We start from the raw sequence: 9,634 nt of genomic DNA on the forward strand, positions 1-9,634 counted from the left end.
ACTATGAGCGAAGATTTGAATAAGGTCAAGGAAGATCTGAGATAGCAAAGCCGATTTCCAAACCCATCATCTATTGATACACCGATGACTACCATATGGAATACGGTAGTACAATTAGCCATTCCTATTATTCCATACAGTATTCAGAAGACCTTGACCCCTGTCCCAGCAGCCTGCTTCATAAAAAACCCCTTCAGCGGCCCCAATCCATCCACAGCTCTGAGACCTAAGCTCCTCAGAGCCACAACCGGGCCACTTTCAACCGCATACAGCTTATGTAACTTATCCATCACGCCCATCAGCAGATTATTCTGCGCATATCTCTCGGCGTTATAGGCCTCCAGTGACAGCTGCACGCCAATATCTTGTCCGTGGGTAACGCTGTATTCGATCGTCTTTGCTAAACTCTCAACATCCCCTTGGCCCTGGTTGAGACCCTGTCCAGCGAGAGGATGCACGGTGTGTGCTGCGTCACCGACGAGGGCGATTCGTTCCCCAATATATGTATCTGCGTGTCTGAACTTAAGCGGAAACGAAGCTATAGTTCCTTCCTGTACACCGACGACTCGCTGGGGGATTTTGTTCGTCTCGAAAGGAGTATGTTGTTCTCTCCAAGTAGCCTCATCCGTCTGTCCTTCCGGCATCGAATGCAGGTACTTTAGATCCGTCGGCGATAATCTGAGCCCTGCGTTAACCATGCTCACAAAATCTTGCTCATTGAGACTCTTCAATTTGGCTGCCAACTCTGGAGTCGTCGACCACACCAACGTACTATAGCTCCCCGGGAGAGGAAGCATAGCAATTGGCCCCGTGGGCAAGAACCTCTGATATGCAATCTTATGGTCCTCCCCACCCCACCCAGGCCCCTCCATCTTCAACGTAGCAACAACACCATGCCTCTCATAGTCCCAGCCCCTACTCTGAATACCCGCAAAAGCCCTAACAGGACTATTCGCACCATCCGCGCCAACCAGTAGACGGGCAGTAATCTCTCTTCCCCCGCTGACCTTCACCACCGGCCAACTGCTTAAATCGACATCCTCACCCTCCTCTCCCAATCTGATATCAGCCACTTTCTGCCCATCCAGCACGTCCACACCACCCAGCTCATCAATCCGTTGCAGCAGCGCCGAGGTAAGGTTGAGATTTTCGTTCATATAAGCAATTACACCGTCCTTCCCACCAGGTCCTAGAGCAGCAGTGTCGAAATCAATACTCGCCCCGCTGACACCATCCCAAACCCTCATCTCGCGATAAGCTTGTACCCTCTCCCGCTTGACGAACTTCCATGCCCCGATGCTCTGCAGAAAACGCACAGAAGATGGCGTTAGGGAGCTACATCTATTGGAGAATTGTGTGGGAGGGAGGGAGAACGAGCGTATTGGGGTGAGGGATTGGGATTCCACGAGGGCAATCTTGAGGCGGGATGTTGCTGGGTTGGAGCCTATGGTACATCGAATTGTTAGCTTGGATTGTAGTTCAAAAGTATATGTGACGAGGATAAAGAAGGGTAGACTATACGGAGAGCTGCTAGAAGACTCAATCCTGCTGGCCCGCCGCCGACGCAGACTACGTCGTAGATGTCAGGGTTGGAGGACGTAGTCAAGGTTGTGGTAGCATAACGGCGTCGTTGTCGCCGCAATTGGCGGGTGCAGTTATTGCAGACATACTCGGAAAGCTGCCGTGCTTGGAGAGGAGACTGCAGAGGCCTCATTTTGTGATGGTTAACTCTATAGTTAATTAGCAAAGAAGTATAATTCCTAATCGAACGATTGATGAGCTCTATGAATATCACGTGAACTGGCGGAAACTGTACTTCGTAGATTACCTAACGTAGGTAGGTACATAGGTACTACCTCGGCATTTTACTAGCCGCAGGCCGTCAGCGGAAGCAAAGTATTACACAGATTGTCTCTGTATAAAAAATACAGCGATGAGCCCATCTTCGTCCACTTTCGCTGTCTAGCTTGGGGATCGAGATAGATAATACAGTGCGTTAAGGATTACGGCGCACCACCGAACTAGGTAGAGAGGACTCCATATCATATCAAGTTCGCAGTTTTATTCTCAGCTGATTGTTCTAATTTATTGCTTCTCTCCCCATTTATTTAACTAGCTGTATCTTGGGAAACGTAAAAACGTGCAGCGGTAGAAACATTGGCGGTTCCGTTGAAGATATGCTTGTAATGGATAAGCAGCAGCAATCAAGTATCCAGGGTCCTAGATCCTGAAATTCTTGATTCTGGGAGATCTTATCCAGTCAATCCTCAGAGTCATCCCCAAACCCCCGCCTAAGTGCTGGAAATGCTATCATGCCGTCCTCCCCGCTTCCCCCTGTAAATGCGACGTAAAACCAAAGAACGAATAACTTGTGAGCAGAGTACCGATTACAAAATACATGTGTGGGCCGATGCAGAGTTCGAGTTGATGTAGGTCGAGCAGAAGATCCGTAAGGGTCTCAGAACTCCCAATCCTCCTCATCCTCAATCGACTCGATAGCCCAAGTGAATTTTTCGCGAAGAGTCTTCGAAAAGAACTTTTCGATCGGGACATTGAATTTCTTTGCGAAAACAACCGTGAGGCGAGGATCGATGTAGTTCTACGTCGTGTTAGTTGTTGACTATCTGAAATTGCATAGGTTACTTACGATTTTACTAGTGCCGAGCGCAACCTCCTTGTTGCCCTCTCGATCTTCAGCTTGAAAGCTCATTGTAGCAATCCGCTCGTCGAGCTTTTGTATGTTCGTTAGATATTTTTCGACGGTTGGGCCTTTGCCCTCCGCCTCAATCTTCTTCGTCTTATTTTCTTTCTTGAACTTCTTCTCAAGTTCATCGGCTGCCCCCAGTCGCTCTGCGAGTTCCTTAGCCTTCATTTCCTTCTGGCCCTCGGCGACAAGCTTTTCATTGTCTTTCTGAAATTTCTTCTCAATCTTCGTACGTAATTCTTGGACAAGGAATACTTGATGCTCAAGTACCCAGGCTTCATCGAGGTCCTCGTCCAACTCAAACCATTCTGGGCCCTTCTTTTTCTTTTGCTTAGGGTCAATGTCGAGAATCATACGCTTGATTCTCCATTTTTGGTACTTCAGTCCCTTGATCTGAACAAGTCTGTCAGCTCACGTCGGCATGTACATTATGAAAACATTGGCTTACCCTATCAGTCATCTTCTCCATTTGAGCTTCATGGCTGGCACCAACAGTGCGCTTGTGATTGCAAAGAATGGCGACCTTCCTATTGCAGTCGTTGTAGAGCTTGACCTTCTCCTGGAGCGAAATGTTGGAAGTTTTGAGCTCCTTCAGAAGGGTTGACATGGTGAAGGATGCATTGTAGGTTCGGAATACCTTGGCGCTAAGACCAGGCATATAGTTGGTTAAATGTTTGTTCAGTTGTGTCGTCTGGGAAATGTTAGTTTGGGATTTGAAAATTTTTAACACCTGACTTACGTTGAGACGGTCAAAAATATCATCACCTTCCTTCTTGGGTGGCTTTTTGAAGATTTTCAGGTTTTTAAAGACTTGGTCATGAACAACAACCTCGTCGTGGAATCTAATACTGTCTTTTCCAAGGAAATCGAAAATGACTGTATTAGGCGGTTTGAGCTGAATGTGCTCGTATTTCAAAGAACAACATCCGACTGTTTCTGCCTCATTCTCGGCATCTTTCTCGTTGCCGGCACGCAATGCAAACTTGTCGATTAGATAAACTGCCGTGGCTCGTTGGCGGTCAGCCATAAGTTCCGCCTTTAGGTCCCGTTCATAGTCAGCTCTAATGCGGTCGATATGCTTCTTGAGCTCCCGAGCCTTCTCAAATTTCTTGTAGTCACTCTGGCCTTTGATGCTGCTCTTCGCCGCAAGCATAACATACTTGTAAGCTCCGTTGATATTCTCCTGCCACATGACAAGCCAAGTTGCTTTATTATCATGCTGAATAGCCTTCCATTTGTGGCCTTCCGGTGGAGTAGGAACTGTGGCTTCCTTGCCGATATTGATAGTAATTTGTTCTGGCATCACCCTACGCTTGACTTTGCCAGTCTTAGGATGCTCACCACGGCCTCGGAAGAGTCCAGGAGGCTCGACTCTAAAATTTCCAACCTGCTCTTTGCGGCCGTCCCAGATGCAGTTTGTGTATGGGGCTTCCGCTGCATCTTTAGCAGCCTTGTCTTCTTTCTTTTCTGCAGATGATCGAGCCTTTTTCTCTTGATTTTTGGCATCGTAATAGTTGAAGATTGGCTTGAAGTCGAGTTTTGAGAAATCCTTAATCGCAATCTTATTACCATCGGGGCCCCGGGCGCCTCCAGTCTTCTTCACCTCTTCAGCGAAGTCTGCGAAAAAGTTCTTCTGGAATGTGGGGTTTTCGACATTATGCGTGGAATTCAGCATAGCACCAAAGAAACCAGCGATTTCCTCAGCCTCAACAGAAAGAGTAACTGGTACTCCGTCGTACAGGAGCTTAACATGGTTCGGCAGAGGTTCGTATGGTGGAGGAAAGACAACACCGTTGTGCGAAAGAGTTGTCCACTTGATACTATCGTCTTCCTTCTTCGGGGCATCCCACCACCGATAAATCTCCTCAACCTCCTCACTCTCTTCCGTCTTAGCCTTGCCTTTCTTCACCGGAGACGTAGCTTCGGTTTTAACTTTGCCATTTGCTTTCTTAGCCGATGCCTTCTTCGCGAGCGGAGCATCTGAGTCCGACTCGTCCTTCTTCACACCATTTGTCTTTTTTGCAGATGCAACGCCGTTTGACTTCCGTTTAATCTTCGGCTTTACATCTTCGTCCTCGGAGTCATCCTTGGCAGGCTTTTTGGTCTTTTTCTCCTTAGCACGAATAGCTTTCGCTTCTCTGCCAGCCTTCTTTTCAATCGAGGCTTTCTTCTCTGCCAGCTTGGTTAAGGGTTCATCATCCGACGACTCCCCATACGCAGTTTCCGTAGCCTTGGGTGGCAACTTTCCAGGTTTCCTCTTGGCCAGCGGCACGTCATCATCGGAGTCCACATCTTGCACCTTTTTAAAGGTCTTTTGACGTTTCGCCTACGGTATTGTCAGCACATGTTCATTGATATGCTCCTTCAAATATATGATGATCGCGGACCGGGTTGGTCAACAGCTGACATACCAATGGCACTGCATCTTCATCGCTCTCCGAGATACCATCGTTGTAGTTCACGGCTTTTGAAGTACTGCCCCGAGACTTGCGCTTTCCATTTGTAAAAGGCCCATCCACGTCCATTTTATCTTCGACTGGCCCGTTTCGGATAGACACTCCGACTGGAGCAGGTTTCGTCTTCTGCTTGGACAGAGCCTTGTCCATCGCTTTATCGACGCCGTCTGAAATGCGAGTTGCGGAAACTGAAGAGTAATCACTTGTCAGTAAAATACTTGGGCAACGGATGCTGACAGGCGCATGAGGCCAGGAGAGGTCCATTATAATATGAGAGCATGCGAGCTCGGGAATTTGAGGCTGTGAAGCCCGAAAGGGTGCTGAGAGGTGAGGTTTCGAGCACTTACCACGGCCGTTCGTCCTGGCGAGAGGCATATCGTCATCTGAGCCTGAAGACATCTTAAAAGGAAATGGCAGAGCTCGTTGAGCGGTGGCTCTGCCGGGAGTGAGACGGGAGCAAGAGCTGAATAGTTGTCAATACGAGTCAGGTTGAACGCGAATTCAAGCCTCCCAAAGGTTAAAACCTGCCTCTGAGCGCGTAGTATGGTTGGACCAACTGAACTTCTTGATATAGCAAAGCAAAGTTGTCTGTAGGTTAATTGTGGTAGAAGAATGAGGCGCGGTATGAACATGCAGGGAGTTGATCTGGTGCAGTTGAAAATGGAAATGGTCGTCGTCGCAAATCCTCTAAGTCCCGTCCTAGGCCGTGCACGTGATCACAAGCGAAGAAGCTCCGAATTTGAACCACCGTCTCCAGCAGCCGACACCCGAACAACAGAATCAATAGATCTCCAACGCAATCGTGGTCAATTGAGCCTCCCTATCCCCAGGCTTGATATCATTCCCTTTGTTGCCCAGAATGCTTTCAAGAGCTGCCCGACCGGCTTTGAGGGCTGGGGCCGCGGCGTCTGCCAGGTAAGACTCTACACTCCTGCGGATCGATGGAACGGACGAAGAGGATGAGCCGCTTCCCTTGGGACCCAATATCTCGAAGGAGGAGAGGGATTGTGAGAATATGATGCTAACAGTCGGTCTGACAATGTAGGCCAGCCGTTCCAAACGCCGCAACCTTCGCGACTCTTCGTGAGATTGAGGACCGTCTGAAGTCCATTCGCAATATCGAGAAGATCACCAAAACAATGAAGATTGTCGCCTCGACCAAGCTTACCCGTGCCCAACGGGCAATGACCTCGTCTCGTGAATATGGCAAGACTTCCAATACCGTATTCGAAAATGCCGAGACCAAGCCTTTGGAAAATGACGACAAGAAGACTTTGATCGTTGTTGCAAGCTCCGACAAGGGACTGTGTGGTGGCATCCACTCTGGACTTTCCAAATATGTTCGCCGACTTCTCCTCGAGAAGCCAAATGTCGATATTGTTGTTTTGGGCGAGAAGTGCAAGGCCCAATTAAGTCGATCAAACTCGAAGAACATTGTCTTGAGCTTCAGTGGTATTGGAAAGGCTATCCCGACATTTGCAGACGCTCAAGCTATTGCCGACCAAGTTTCCCGCTTGCCAACCGACTACGCATCTGTTCAGATCATTTATAACAAATTCGTCAATGCGACAAGTTATGAGGTTACCCCGATTGAAGCGTACTCTCAGGAGGCCATCGCCAACTCCCGTAGGTCCCGCAACCACTTCTTGAAACCCTGCAACTGACCATGAATAAAGCCAACTTCTCTGCTTTTGAAATTGACGATTCGGTCCTGAGCAACCTCCAGGAGTACTCCCTCTCCAACTCATTATACTGGGCTCTCGCTGAAGGTCATGCCTGTGAAATATCCGCCCGTCGCAATGCAATGGATGTAAGTTGCTATAGCCTCCCCCCAGGAATTTATATACTAACCAGGCATAGAACGCTTCCAAGAACGCTGGGGATATGATCACCAAGTACCAGATTCTGTTCAACAGAACCCGCCAAGCCGTCATTACTGGCGAATTGGTTGAAATTATCACTGGTGCTGCTGCCTCGGAGGAGTAGAGGAATTGTCAATATGTAGTCTAGCTAAGAAGTTTCTGGTCTCTTTAGATCCAGCATACCAATTTCTTTTTGTACCAATGGAAAATTTGACGTTCGGTCGTGATAGCAACTCGCCCTTTCACTACCACTATATAGTAAGGTGCGGGAGAGCACATTTTCTTGACGTTATTTTGAAACCCCATTTCAGACTAGACATTTTCGTAGAAATAAATCAACGAGTCAAGTGCCCCCTTCAACGCTCCGTCCATATCACTCCACCTATTCCCATCACGCTCCAGTAGCGCCATCATACCTTCCAGCCCTCTCACCCGATTGCACTGCGGCATTTAACTGGCTAATCAGACCCGCCATTCTAGTTTTACCCAGTTTCAAATCCATCGCATCCTCACAACTTAATTCCTCCCTCCAAGCGCAGCTCACTGCAGTGAAATCACTCCTTTGGAGCATTCCACCCTCATTAGCTGCCTGTGTATGTAGAATTCGCACTTCTCCGCATGGACGCGGAATCCATGCTGCATGCCAAAACTGTCCGCGAACAGTGGATATAGCAACCGCCCAGTCCTCGCATGTGATGGATTCAAACGAGCAGCTTCGGATAGGTTGCCATAATGTGCCGAAAGGCGAATGACCATAGCTGATAATGCTGAGGAGTCCCTCCCCTGGTTTGATTTCCTGGCCGGGATTGAGCGTGCAGAACGGGCAGGCAAATTCAAGGGCAATTAGCTGTTGGCGAATGATTTGGGCAGCTAAAGTCTCGGGGAGGGAAGGGATTACATAAGTGGTAGTTATATGTAAAATGATAGGGCCGATTCCAGTGTGGCCGCATGTGTGTTTGAAGCTATATTGCAGCATGGTTGGAGACGTAGTTGAGGCAGAAGGTTGAATCTGTGGATAATGCGTGATGCGTGTAGTTGATATCTCCCAATAATGCTACCGGCTGTGTTCTTATTTCCCTGTTCTTACCATGACTAATTCGAAGAGGTAGCTCATACGAATTAGATGGTGTGGGGAAGAATAACTACGCCAGCGACAAGTGAATCATCAGTGTCTTTAGAGTGGGCTGCAGTTAGTGATTCATGTTCTTAAAGAATACGAGGCGGGTATTAAATTGGATGTTAGGTGATGGCAAAATGGAATATTTATAGGTCCAACTATTCCAAGAGTCCAAGGCTATTGGGGCGATTTCTCTGGCTACATGAGAATTGTACAAGCTACGTATTACGCGGAGCTCCTGATCTCTAGTTATTAATAGTCAGCTAATAGAGAGATGTCATGGAAAGAATGTGTCATGTACATATATATGTGTGTCTTGATATTCTCCCACCTTCTCCAACCACTTTTCTCCCTTTACAAAGAAGATAAAGCTTCGTTTATAACCGGCGACCAAAACTATATCTGGACATTATCTCGGTTACAACACTAAAGAGAATAAATAAAAATTTAAAGATGCTTGCTTAACCCGAGCTTTTGCCTCCTAAATATCTCCAGGGCACACATATATAAGTTCGCTGGCTGGAGTTACGTAGTAACAAACAGTTAACCGCGAAATCTTGTTCAACATTCCACATTTTCTGACTTTTTGCCTCCTAGACTGTAAATGATTTATTCATAGACTGCCTTTGATAAAGTAAATAAACTATACATAAATTGTACCTAGCTATAACATCCACTTCCTATAACTCCCCTCTGAAGTTTAATAATCTTCTAATATTAATCTTGAATATTTTGTTCTAATATTATTATATAATAAATACAAATTTACTAAACTACCTTTCTGAGTAACCCTCCTATAACAACTTACCTTCTACAACAACCCTCCTAATAATATAACTACAACAACCACTCCTAGTTGTAAATAGTATCTCTATTCAAATTCTAGCTCCCCAACAATATCTTTTGCAACATGCCCTTTTTCCTGCAGCACTATTTTGCCAACTCCCCGTTCCGCAACGCATATTTTACAACAGCATATTTTACAATAACCCTTCCTCAAAACAACCACTCTCGTCCACGAAAGGAGCTTCCGAAACACGTATTCCGTAATATCTGCTGGCAACCTGTCTGTTTTAACCGCACTGCTCTCTCCTATAATATTATATCTCTTAAGTAATATCGTCTCTATTTTGATACCTTCGCATTTGTAACTACCCTCTCCTCCGCACAAACATATCCTCCGCAAAACTATATATTTCAACAACCTCGCTTTGGTAACAACGTCTCCTTTGCAACAACCCCTATTCCGTAGTAGCCCCTCCTCTGTAACTACCCCTATTCCGCAACAGCCCTCTCTCTTCCTTAGCCCTCTTTCCTCCGCAACAGCCTCTTCTTCCTTAACAACCCCTCCTCTCCTAAACAGTGTCTATCTTCCTTGATACCTCCTATCTTACTCAGGCTCAACCGTCTCCCTTCCACAACTACCTCTATTCACCAACCTCTCTTCAACAACCTCTCTTCAACAACCTCTCTTCAACAACCTCTCTTCAACAAC

At 46.9% G+C, this 9,634-nt stretch overlaps 3 protein-coding genes across 3 annotated transcripts; 1 reads left to right on the forward strand and 2 right to left on the reverse strand.

The window, feature by feature from the left end:
- Positions 1 to 143: 143 nt before the first annotated feature.
- Positions 144 to 1,714, reverse strand: BP5553_07857 (Ubiquinone biosynthesis monooxygenase COQ6, mitochondrial; the record flags this gene model as incomplete). Its single annotated transcript, XM_032016480.1, has 2 exons — positions 144 to 1,444; positions 1,522 to 1,714. 2 exons carry the CDS (start codon positions 1,712 to 1,714, stop codon positions 144 to 146), a joined length of 1,494 nt encoding a protein of 497 aa, XP_031867711.1.
- A 744-nt stretch (positions 1,715 to 2,458) lies between these two features.
- On the reverse strand, positions 2,459 to 5,559 carry BP5553_07858 (Uncharacterized protein; the record flags this gene model as incomplete). Its single annotated transcript, XM_032016481.1, has 6 exons — positions 2,459 to 2,599; positions 2,648 to 3,097; positions 3,153 to 3,395; positions 3,444 to 5,030; positions 5,116 to 5,348; positions 5,508 to 5,559. The coding sequence occupies 6 exons, from the start codon at positions 5,557 to 5,559 to the stop codon at positions 2,459 to 2,461; spliced, it is 2,706 nt and encodes a 901-aa protein (XP_031867712.1).
- Positions 5,560 to 6,019: 460 nt separating this feature from the next.
- BP5553_07859 (ATP synthase subunit gamma) lies at positions 6,020 to 7,146 on the forward strand (the record flags this gene model as incomplete). The annotated part of the gene is made up of 4 exons (XM_032016482.1): positions 6,020 to 6,075; positions 6,206 to 6,786; positions 6,837 to 6,970; positions 7,021 to 7,146. The coding sequence occupies 4 exons, from the start codon at positions 6,020 to 6,022 to the stop codon at positions 7,144 to 7,146; spliced, it is 897 nt and encodes a 298-aa protein (XP_031867713.1).
- Positions 7,147 to 9,634: the final 2,488 nt, after the last annotated feature.

This window comes from Venustampulla echinocandica (assembly GCF_003357145.1).
Source record: "Venustampulla echinocandica strain BP 5553 chromosome Unknown scaffold_6, whole genome shotgun sequence".
In the NCBI taxonomy this organism is placed as follows: domain Eukaryota; kingdom Fungi; phylum Ascomycota; class Leotiomycetes; order Helotiales; family Pleuroascaceae; genus Venustampulla; species Venustampulla echinocandica.